This window comes from Schistocerca nitens, chromosome 2 (assembly GCF_023898315.1).
Source record: "Schistocerca nitens isolate TAMUIC-IGC-003100 chromosome 2, iqSchNite1.1, whole genome shotgun sequence".
NCBI lineage: Eukaryota > Metazoa > Arthropoda > Insecta > Orthoptera > Acrididae > Schistocerca > Schistocerca nitens.
In genome coordinates this window covers 899,589,677-899,602,312 of record NC_064615.1, presented here as the reverse complement: position 1 = coordinate 899,602,312, position 12,636 = coordinate 899,589,677, and the positions used below count along the sequence as shown (strand labels likewise).

General features: G+C 42.9%; 1 protein-coding gene across 1 annotated transcript in view; it reads right to left on the bottom strand.

The window, feature by feature from the left end:
- LOC126235427 (hematopoietically-expressed homeobox protein hhex) overlaps positions 1 to 12,636 on the bottom strand; it is a 419,468-nt gene that overhangs the window by 385,210 nt on the left and 21,622 nt on the right. The window contains exon 2 of the mRNA XM_049944151.1: positions 12,381 to 12,495. Within this exon, the coding sequence (XP_049800108.1) occupies positions 12,381 to 12,495 (115 nt within the window). The remainder of the gene's footprint in view (positions 1 to 12,380; positions 12,496 to 12,636) is intronic.

The following is a 12,636-nucleotide window of genomic DNA, read 5'->3' as shown; positions in this document are numbered from 1 at the left end:
TATTTTCTGTCTACAGACCCAGTAAAGAATAATTTTATGATGTACTTTCTTAGAAAAGAGAGCACAAATAGACATTTCCCTTCACAGGAATTGCAAAACTAATTTTTTAACGATTTGTTAACTTGTCTGCTAGAGTAAGTTATCGTGATGCATCATTCTAGTGTTAATATGTGACATAGGTATTAGACATGGCCATCTTTAGTGTACTATTTTTTCTGCTTGTGGGTCTGTCATGTTAAGATATAAGTTATTACATTTACTGCTGCTTGCTTTGCCAATTTCCATTTTTTTGTCATTGCTGTCTTTGTTAATTGTTTTGTGCTGCTGCATTGCCTCGTCCCTTAGTTTAGCATCTGAGCTCAGTAGATTTAAGTTAGCTTAAGATGGGGTAGGCTATATAAGAGAACGAGTTGTGATGGATTGGCTGAAATGCATTGAGAAGCTATAAGAAAATAGTTTGGCCAAAAAAGTATTTTGAAAGAGGATATGAACAAAAAAGTAGGGTTTAGAGACAACAGGTTTAGGTAGGATTTTCTTGGAAATAAATGATGAGGTAAGAAATATGTGAACATATAAATACAGAAAGCATGCTTGGATAGGAGTTTTTTTGGTGGAAACAAATGTTGAAATAAGAGGAAAGATCTACGGAATGAAGTTTTGGGTTGGACTGCAGTACCAAATGTCACACTGAAAACAAAACCTGTCCTGTACTTCTGTGTTATTATGCTATGTGAATTTGTGATTTTCCTGTCTTTGTGTGTTTAGCTGATGAGAGTTATGTTGTAGAATTTTTCTAATAATGTGTTATTTAGGAGACGAGGTACTGGCAGAAGTAAAGCTGTGAGTGCCGGGCGTGATTCGTGCTTCGGTAGCTCAGTTGGTAGAGCACTTGCCCGCGAAAGGCAAAGGTCCCGAGTTCGAGTCTCGGTCGAGCACACAGTTTTAATCTGCCAGGAAGTTTCAATGTGTTATTTACTTTGTAATGATGTTTAGAGACTATTTATTCTGTTCTGTTTTAATGCTTGTGTGTGAAATTAATGTTTCGAAAACTATTCTCATGATTTTATATATTTACTTATGTCATAATTCCTGTAACACTGATGTATATGTCTATTTCTATTCTTTTGTAAAGCCTGTATTACTACAAATGTTATCTGTACTATTATGTTCTTTAATGATGTATTTTGTACCTTTGTAATTGTATTCTTATGTTGTAAATTTATAATTGTATAGACACCAGTTCTTCAAATTAAGTTACATTTCACTGCACACGTTTCTGCTGGTCATAGTAATGCACAATATGTGAGAAGTTGGGACTGTTAGTGTTTGCACATGTGTTAATAATTCAGCAAGGGACTGGATAACAGCATTGCTGGTTCTAAGGACATTTCAAAAAAAGTTTTTGTGAGTGCACGAGTGGTGGTTCATGGACTTGCTATATTCTCCGCAAGACTCTTCAATGGTGGTTGTGCACCTGCATAGTCACAACAGATGGCTGCTAGCCATATCTACAAGGACTACAGTGGGTCTACACCTTTGATGACTCACCAATACCATTATCTCTACAAGGACTACAGTGGGTCTACACCTTTGATGACTCACCAATACCATTATCTCTACAAGGACTGCAGTGGGTCTACACCTTTGATGACTCACCAATACCATTATCTCTACAAGGACTGCAGTGGGTCTGCACCTCTGGTGGCCCACCAATACCATAATCTCAACCAGGACTACAGTGGGTCTGTTCGGCGATGACCTACCTACCAATATTCTTCAAAACGTCGACTGACTCTGCTGTGGGTTTGCTCTGTTGTGGACCAATACCTGTCTGCATGTCAAGAGTCAGCACTGTCTTTCCGTTGGAAGGACAACACCACTTCTTCAAGATTGCATGGAAATCCACTACTTCTGTGTGCATTTTCTTTTACTGCTCTGACTTTGAGAAAAACACTGCAATGTTACTGTGATGAATGATCAGGACTGTCTTCATGGACTGTGAGAAAATTTTAGCTTTTGACCAACATTGTATCAAGAAGTGTGTGCATTTGATATCTTTCTTACTGTAATTATGAAAATTTTTTTCAAATCTGTATTGGCCAGTGCCCAAAACAATTTGTAAAATTTTTTGTGGGGAGCATGGGGGCTATGTAAGTAGGCTGTTTATGTTTTCTTGTTGGCAACGTTACGTAGCGCTCTGTATGAAAATCACTGGCTGTTCTGTGTGCAGTCTGTGGCTAGTTTGCATTGTTGTCTGCCATTGTAGTGTTGGGCAGCGGCAGCTGGATGTTAACAGCGCGTAGCGTTGCGCAGTTGGAGGTGAGCCGCCAGCAGGAGAGCGTCTGTAAAGTTTGGAAGGTAGGAGACGAGATACTGGCAGAAGTAAAGCTGTGAGTACCGGGCGTGAGTCGTGCTTCGGTAGCTCAGATGGTAGAGCACTTGCCCGCAAAAGGCAAAGGTTCCGAGTTCGAGTCTCGGTCGGGCACACAGTTTTAATCTGCCAGGAAGTTTCATATCAGCGCACACTCCGCTGCAGAGTGAAAATCTCATTCTGCATAGATGTTCAGTCCCATAGTGCTCAGAGCCATTTTTTTGTCAGTTCTAGTATAACATATTTGTCCAATGAATACCCGTTTATCATCTGCATTTCTTCTTGGTGTAGCAATTTTAATGGCTGGTAGTGTACTTGCAAAGTGAGATCTGTTCTTGAAGAAAAGTAACCTACCTCTTGTCAGCAAGCTGTTTTATGTCTGTTGTACTGACGTCCTCGAAAGCATATTGAAATCAGCAAATGCAGCACCTAAAGATAAATAATTTAGTCACTCTTAATTTTGCTTTGCTTGTCAGAAACAAATTGTGGCTGCATGTGCCGTTAGGTGCAATTAACACACGACAAAATATTTAAAGCTTTACTTTACTTTAAAGAAAAGCTTTCTTGAAAAACTAAACTGTGATTATTGTCAGAAAAAGACTGTAGAGCTTAAAGCGACCCTAGCAATTATGAAATTTACTTGTTACAAAAATTACAGACATTTAAACGAATTGCGTCATTTGTGACATAATGAAAACAAAAATCAAATTAATATTAATCATGAATATTATTAGTTGTCTGAGGGACAAAAAATTTATTTGAATTAATAGTCCTGACAAACAAATATTTCATTCTTGCGCTTGGATTGGTTACCTTGAAATATTCCTCCAAAAACCTTCACCATCCACACAATCAAGAAAATATCTTTAAAAAAAAGTATTCATCTATGAGGATAAGGTATTCCAGACAATTTCTGCCAGACTCACGAATATCTTGAAACGTTCCCTTAGACACATTATACATGACTGTGCTTAAACTGACACACAATATTTTTAGCGCAACGCAATCTGACTTTCAAAAATCCCTACAAAAGAATGGTCCTGACTAACATTAACCTATACGTTTCACAAATCACTCACCTCACAAAAATCTTCGTTACTCGAACTACTGCAATACAGCGAGCGCCACTACTGCCAGCTAAATAAAAGATTCAAACTACTGAAGGCACTAACTACAAACAATGTATTTACCTTAATATAGTTCAAAAGTCATATTATATATATCCGTTCATGACATCCAGTCCTACAAATTTACTCTTTCTTAATGAGACACGTCCAGATCGTCCGCTCTCAAAATTCCGCCATCTCTCTCCCCACATCCACCACTGCTGGCGGCTCATCTCCAACTGCGTAACGCTACGCGCTGTTAACATCCAGCTGCCCAACACTACAATGGCAGACAACAATGCAAACTAGCCACAGACTGCACACAGCACAGCAGGAGATCTTCTGTTAAGTTTGGAAGGTAGGAGACGAGCCACTGGCAGAAGTAAAGCTGTGAGTACCGGGCGTGAGTCATGCTTCGGTAGCTCAGATGGTAGAGCACTTGCCCGCGAAAGGCAAAGGTCCCGAGTTCGAGTCTCAGTCGGGCACACAGTTTTAATCTGCCAGGAAGTTTAACATCTATGGTCATCAGTCCCCTAGAACTTAGAACTACTTAAACCTAACTAACAACACCCAGTTATCACGAGGCAGAGAAAATCCCTGACCCCGCCGGGAATCGAACCCGGGAACCCGGGCACGGGAAGCGAGAACGCTGCCGCACGACCACGAGCTGCGGTAGAACTGACATGTGATTATATTTTCACGCAATTTAGGTGCATAGATCCTCAGAAATCAGTACCCACAATAACCACCTCTGGCCGTAATAACGGCCTTGATACGCCAGGGCATTGAGTCAAAAAGAGTTTGGATGGTGTGTACAGGTACAGCTGTCCATGCAGCTTCAACACGATACCACAGTTCATCAAGAGTATTGACTGGCTTATTGTGACGAGCTAGTTGCTCGGCCACCATTGACCAGACGTTTTCAATTGGTAAGAGATCTGCACAATGTGCTGGCCAGGGCAGCAGTCGAACATTTTCTGTATCCAGAAAGGCCCGTACAGGACCTGCAACATGCGGTCGTGCATTATCCTGCTGAAATGTAGGGTTTTGCAGGGATCGAATGAAGGGTAGAGCCACGGGTCGTAAAACATCTGAAATGTAACGTCAAATGTTCAAAGTGCCGTCAATGCGAACAAGAGGTACCGGGACGTGTAAGCAATGGCGCCCCATACCCTCACACCGGGTGATACGCCAGTATGGCGATGACGAATACACGCTTACAATGTGCGTTCACCGCGATATCGCCAACACGGATGCGTCCATCATGATTCTGTAAACAGAACCTGCATTCATCCGAAAAAATGACGTTTTGCCATTCGTGCACCCAGGTTCGTCGTTGAGTACACCATCGCAGGTGCTCCTGTCTGTGATGCAGCGTCAAGGGTAACCGTAGCCATGGTCTCCGAGGTGATAATCAATGCTGCTGCAAACGTCGTCGAACTGTTCGTGAAGATGGTTGTTGTCTTGCAAACGTCCCTCATCTGTTGACTCAGGGATCGAGACGTCGCTGCACGATCCGTTAGAGCCATACGGATAAGATGCCTGTCATCTCGACTGCTAGTGATACGAGGCCGTTGGAATCCAGCACGGCGTTCCGTATTACCCTCCTGAACCCACCGATTCCATATTCTGCTAACAGTCATTGGATCTCGACCAACGTGAGCAGCAATGTCGCGATACGATAAACCGCAATCGCGATAGACTACAATCCGACTTTTATCGAAGTCGGAAATGTGGTGGTACGCATTTCTCCTCCTTACACGAGGCATCACAACAACGTTTCACCAGGCAACGCCGGTCAACTGCTGTTTGTATATGAGAAATCGGTTGGAAACTCTCCTCATATCAGCATGTTGTAGGTGTCGCCACCGGCACCAACCATGTGTGAATGCTCTGAAAAGCTAATCATTTGCATATCACAGCATCTTCTTCCTGTCGGTTACATTTCGCGTCTGTAGCACGTCATCTTCGTGGAGTAGCCATTTTAATGGCAAGTAGTGTATTACGTTGTCAGAGTTTTCAGGTGTTATACTAACTAAGCAAATTAATTTACAGTCAGTGGTGAAGGTAATGGGAAACAGTTATTTTCTTCCTAGCTGAGCAGTACTTCATTTTGTGCATACTTCAAATCAGACATTGTACTTCATGTTACATAACCTACATAACGTACTTTTTTGTGTTAAGGTTCAGTTAAATGATTTTTCACTGAGTAGTCAGCTAGTTTCTTTTGGGATTTAATTCGAATAATTTTCATTTATTTCAAATTCATAATTTCACTTAGATTGAAGTTATGTTTCACGACACCGTTCACAAGCGCAGTACAGGGACAACCAACAGTCAGTATTGCACAGCAGTTGAATACGATATCTTAAGGATGCGTTACAGGAGGAGAAAGTTTTTGAAAAACAATGTTCAGTATTTCGTATAGAGATAAATAACTTACAAAACTTACAAGGTCTGTCCCTGTGCGGGAATCAAAGATACCGTGCGAGTGCAAGGCGTGGGCACTCAGCGATATACGGATGTTTGGGTAGGTGAGGGAAAAGTGTTCACACAGCCGAAGTGGGTAAAGCGACCGCTCGCATAAAGTGGGAAATCCGGGTTCGAGTTCCGGTCTCGCCCAAATTTTCACTTGTCACTAATAAACTGTTCAGCTGAATTTTTGGTACTATTGACAACGCTATTTATTTACACAAATTGCGCTTTTACCTGTTTCGAACCTATGACTGTTCAAGGGTAGATACAAATTTGTTGACGTTTACATTACTTTTCGGTACTTCATGCCCACTTGGGGCAAAAGTTCCTCGGGGTGGTGGTGGCCTGGAGCAAAAAGCGATGTTAGGAACGACATGTTTAAACGTAGCTATCCCTAATAACGATTGAATACGGTGTAAACAAACCTTTAATGTTGACTTGCTGTAGTTATAGTCAGCCCCGGATCTACGATATTTCCGAACCAGGGCAAAAACTTGATAGTGGTGCCACCCCTCAACCCTCTCATCGAGCGTTTGAGACAGGCACGTCAAAAGATTTAAAAAATCGAGTCTTTAACAGTATGTTCATTTTGTAGTGCATATCTGTCTGAAGAGTTTAGTATGTAATACGTATATGTTCGAGGAAATGGAAGACTTGCTATTTGGTCTTAAGTGTGCCATAGTACAGTGCCACGCCTCTTCACATAGCATTCTTCCATCGCACGTCACTGTATTTCGCTCTGTGGAGTTCAAACGTGTATATTTTGGAATGCAAGCCATCAAACCTATTTTCAGGACAGTGGAAATTAAAATTAAAAATATGCTGTGGTGCCTCTCCTACTCCCAGTTGGCCCTCTTCACACAGCATTCTTCTGTCGTTCGTCACTGTATTTCGCTCTGTGAAATTCACACGTATACATTTTGTAATGGAAGCCATGAAACCTGTATTCAGGACAGTGCAAATTAAAATGTCCTGTGGTGTCTCTTCTGCTCCCAGTTGGCCTGTGTGACATCCTACCCCCACCTTTTTTTCTTAAAAAAACAAAAACCTCACAATTAATACTGGGTGGGAGAATAAGAACTCTTCAGAAAATTTGCACTCTTTATTGTCTATTAGATAATAACTTTCTCTTTTGTGAAACATAAATTAAATACAGGAAACATAAAACTAGTAAAGACAAGAGGCAAACAAGAACAGCACACATTTGTTCAATCCTTACATGCCAGCATCTTTTCTCTCTAAACTTGCTACAGCTTTACACGGCGTGCCTTCCTTTGTGCTAAAGAATCTATTACCTCAGCAAAGTTGCACAAACGTTTTTCTACACGAAAAATCCAAATGTTGTTGTCTAATACTGAAAAAGCTGTTGGAAATGAAATGACCGTTTGGCGTCATTGGCCGGGAGGCCCCCTGCGGGGCAGGTCCGGCCGCCTAGGTGCAGGTCTTATTACATTCGACCCCACATTGGGCGACCTGCGCGCCGGATGGGGATGAAGACAGCCCAACACCCAGTCCCTGAGCGGAGATAATCCCCGACCAACTCGGGAATGGAACCCGGGCCCATAAGACGACAATCCGTCACGCTGACCACTCAGCTATCGGGGAGCACTGAAAAAGCTCTTAATACAATAGTACCCAAGATTGGTGTGGTTTCTCGATTTGAATGTCTATTTTGTCACTGCTAGATAAAACGAAATAGGCCTTTCTAACATTGAGCGGCTGTAACACACGCAAATAAGCGAGATTGTTTTAGGACAAATGGTCATTTTTATCTACCTAATTTGCATGAATAACACGACAGAATATAATTCATGAAATGCCAATATCAAATGCCTATTAGGCCTATTACTAGCAAAACGTTTTATGTTAGTAAATATTTCATATTTTATGCATATACTCCAGTTTCTAAATCATGAGATCGAAAAGTAGTAGTGGTAGTGCGAAATTTTTATATAAATTTGGAATCGTCGTATTCTTCCATATACTTTGTATGGTGTCCCCGTTTCTCCTCCTTCCTCGTCCTAACAAACAATCTTGTCATCACTAATTCTGTAATTGTTCCTACAATTGTCAAAACTTATTGTCCAGTTAACTTCACTAAACTTGCCGGAATCCCCGTTTAAGATACCCTACGTTTATTCTCCGGTTAGGCGTTATTACGCGTTCGTAAACGCGTTTTGCTCGCTGTACCGGGAATAGAACTTTAGCCGCTGCCAACTGGTGACTATACAACTTCTTGGATACACTGAGAAGATAATATGTAATCTTTTTTTGTTATTCATGTTAGTCGTTTATTTCCACTCTGGTAGTCTGAATCTATGAATTTCGCTAATAATTAAAACAACGCCCATCATTTGCACATTCAATCAACCACATAAAAAACAGCGACTGGTATTCACCCATTCGGGTTTATTCGGCTCAGCTCGTATTGCCCCGCCCCCTTTTGTCTGCGAGAAATTCTTGATGCAACGGAGATTCCCCTGGCAGAGACATCACATGCATTATGGACGCTTTCAAAAATCAGCCCATGATTCGTTCAGCAATCAACTTAGAATGTGTCCAAAAACCAACAGAGATGCGTTTCAAAATCATACGAATAATCGATAGACCAACGTGCACTGGATGCTAGGCGCTTTGTGAAACAAGGTTGTTTTCTTTAAGAATATGAATTTGACGCCCCCTGAAACAGCCGATTGGGCCAGGTTCCCGGCTTGCCGCACCCTAGATCCGAGCCTAGCTTAGTTCACTAACGTCGAAAATCCCGCGTCATTCAGTTGCAATGTTGTTTTCTTACGTTCATGAAATTCTGAAAAGTACATCAAGCACTTATTTTATATACCCACACTAAAGCTCCACACACATGCACACACACACACACACACACACACACACACACACACACACACAAGTTACTGATACACGGGAAAATATAAACAAATATGTTGATATTTCAAATATAATAGTATCAAGGAACTTATTACTAGAGATATTACAATATGTACGTGGGTTGGAAGATAAACAGTGGCAACTATTTATTCACAACCGATACAAAAGAGTTACATGTTTCCACCTGTTACTGTCCTTCAAAGTAGTTACCAGCGTTGTGTAGAACCCGTTGCCAGCGATGTGGAAGGCGTAGTATACCGTTAGCAGAGCCCGCTCTGTTGATGGTGCGAATGGAGCGGTCTACTGCCTGTCGAATCTCTGGAACAGTTCTGAAGTGAATGCCACGAAGTGGTTCCTTCACCTTCGGAATCAAATCAAAGCCACAAGGACTTAAGTCCGGGGAGTGTGGTGGATGGTACAGTACTTTCCAGTCCCATCGACCGAACAGAGCAGCCACAGCTTGCGCTGTATGCTCCCGCGCACTGTCGTGCAGAATGATGGGTGGGTTGCGCAGAAAGTGTCGCCGCTTCTTTCGCAAAGCTGGTCGCAGGTGATGCTCCAAAAACGAACAATAATACTGTGCATTAACGGTCTGCCGTGGAGGAACGTAATGCGTTAGGATAACACCATCACAGTCGTGCATGAGAATCATCATAACTTTCATCATACTGGGGCTTTGACGCACTTTCGACTTTCGCGGTGACCCATAATGACGCCGTTTGTTGGATTGTAGTTTCAGTTTTGGCTCGTACGATGTGGCCCATGTCTCATCCAGTGTTACGATACTGCGTAAGAAGCCTCATCTTTCGCGGTCATAGTGCTCTCCAAATGCGTCTGAGCAGCGTCGTAAAACATCCACTCCTGCATTTCCGTCAAGTCATGCGGAACCCATCGTGATGCAATTTTTCGCGTGCCCAGGCGTTTCTTCATTATGCAAAGCACATTCGTATGCGCTAATCCGATTTCGTGGGCGAGCTCACGAATCGTATGGCGTCGATCGCTGCCCGCTAACGCGGCAACAGCATGCGCTTATTTTGCAGAGACGCTAGGACGACCTGCCCGATGCATGTCTGTCACAGTTTGCCGACCTTCGTTGAAGGCTTTTATGCAACGTGCCACTGTTCTGTACTGCAATGCCGATTCCTCGCATGCCTCTTGAAGATCTTGATGACACCGTCGTGCTGTACGACCTCTGGCACATTCAATCTTGATCCAGCTCCGTTGTTCCTGTTTCGAAAACATAGTGACACAGTTACGTTAGACCGCTAGCTCACAAGTGACTGTGTTTCCCTCGATTGTGCGCACGCCGGTGACGTGGGACGGGCGAGTCCAGCATTTTCTCGGATGTAAGGCAGGTATGTCAACAATGAGTGCTTTCAGCGACCATAGTAGGTTCCATTGAAAATAGTGTCTCCACAGCAGCGTTGGTTCAAATAGCTCTGAGCACTATGGGACTCAACTGCTGAGGTCATAAGTCCCCTAGAACTTAGAACTACTTAAACCTAACTAACCTAAGGACAACACACACATCCATGCCCGAGGCAGGATTCGAACCTGCGACCGTAGCGGTCGCGCGGTTCCAGACTGTAGCGCCAGAACCGCTCGGCCACCAGCGGCCGGCAGCAGCGTTGCCACTATTTGAGTTCCAACCTACGTACATTGATATGATAGTGGAAAATTTCCGAAGTATATCGTTCCTTTACACCTAGTTTACATTCAGATTTGAACACAAGTGAAGTAAACAAATATAGAAACCAGTTAGAAAAGTTTCTGAAATCATATTTTGTGAATATAGTGCTGTATACAGGGGAGAAAATAAATGGTGAGAAATAAGTGCACACAAATAAATAAATATTACAACAGCCGACATTATTCACTTACTTCAGCTGGCCACAGGCACATTCTGTCGATGTAGTGGGGAAATATATTAATCTCAAGAGGAGACCAACGGTGCGGGTACTACCATAGGCTGCACATGGGCTGATGGAATGAACAACTACACGCGCAAATATTTGTTTATTTTCATAAATTACTTTTCGAGCCTTTTCAGACTCATCTTCAGGTGGGACGCACAAAAATCGTATATTTACTTCACACCGTGATGTTCTGTATTGACTCTGTGACAAGAAGACAGATAAGAAGACTTTAATATATCGCAATGAGTAATAATTTTCTGGTGTTTTAAACACCGCAAGATCATCATGCTTGAACATAAATGCAGGTGGTAGCCAAATGGTTCAAATGACTCTGAGCACTATGGGACTTAACTTCCGAGGTCATCAGTCCCCTAGAACTTAGAACTACTTAAACCCAACTAACCTAAGGACATCACACACATCCATGCCCGAGGCAGGATTCGAACCTGCGACCGCAGCGGTCGCGCGGTTCCAAACTGTAGCGCCTAGAACCGCTCGGCCACTCTGGCCGGCAGGTGGTAGCAAAGCGCGCAAGCTACGCTGTTGCATTTGACCGCGAACGGCGCCTGTGCGATGTCTCAATTAGGGGTCCGCATTATCTCCGATTTTTACCGGCGAGTCCCGCTCGCCCCTCTGGCTCTCGGGAGTCTGCGGCCGAGCGTCCTCTTCCGCCGACTGTGCGCAGTCGATCGCCAGCGCTCGGCCGAGTGCGCCAAACGCTCGGCCGGTCGCCAGTAACCGGTGGACTCTGTGCCAGCGAGCGGCGCTTCGTCACACTCCTTGAGACCAGAGGCCACCGCTTCACATTAACCACTCACTTATTTCCTTTACAAATGTCTTTCGTTGTTTACTACCAGTTCTATGACCTAAATAATACACTTGTATATGTTACATTTGATGTTTGTTAATATGTTGCAGACTACCGGAGTTTCGCCTTTGAGGTTATCATGTATTCCAGTAATTGTAACGTTAAAAACTGTAATGTCAGTATTTAGTATTTTGTTCCGATCGGTAGACAAATGGGAACACATTAGTCTAAATCATGGATTATGTGTAGCCTACATCCAAACTCGGCCACGTATACGTTGTACTAGTATTGAATGCAGGATCAGGAAGGAATGACGGAGTTAAAAGTAATACTCACGAAATTTTGTTCCACAAACGTTAATTTCTGAACAAATTATGACCTGTAAATAACGTTGCAAGTGAATCATGACTATACAATTCGTTTTTCGTCAGTGGTGCTCCCTGATACACAGGCGTCATTTGTGTTCCTGGAGTTTTGAACTTCTTCCTGTGAAGTCAATGAAAGTGGAATCATACATTTATAGAGTTTGAGGAATGTTTCCTTCCTTGTGATTACGTGTTATGTTGTGAATACTTAAGTAATTGTGATGGATCAATAAGAGATCATCCACCTTGTCTGATTCCAGGCACGATATTTTGCTGGACAGCAGGTGACCGGCCTGGCTAAAATTTCTCTCGCTGGCAGCCCTAGTGGCAGGAATACAGAGAACTCTTCTAGCTACTACCGACAGCCTTGGAAATAACCCCGCGTGCGTTTTCCACCACCGCAAAATTTGTACTTCGGCACAGCTACAGTCGGATTTGGAGAGCGAAAGGTACCTGTCGAGTTCATTGGTAGTAACTGTGTGTCCATCTTCGTCGTCCTCATCCGAACTCCAGTCCATTGTGGACTTTTTCATGGGAAGAACTTGGTCACTGTTTGCTTGAATGGACTCTAAACATGAATGAAAACATCCGTAAGATATTCCTGTCACCTTCAAATATGTATACACCGTAGTTAGAATTACTGGTTACTAAACGACTATATTTACGGTGACATTTCATATACATCGCACAAATTACAGCAAAACGCATT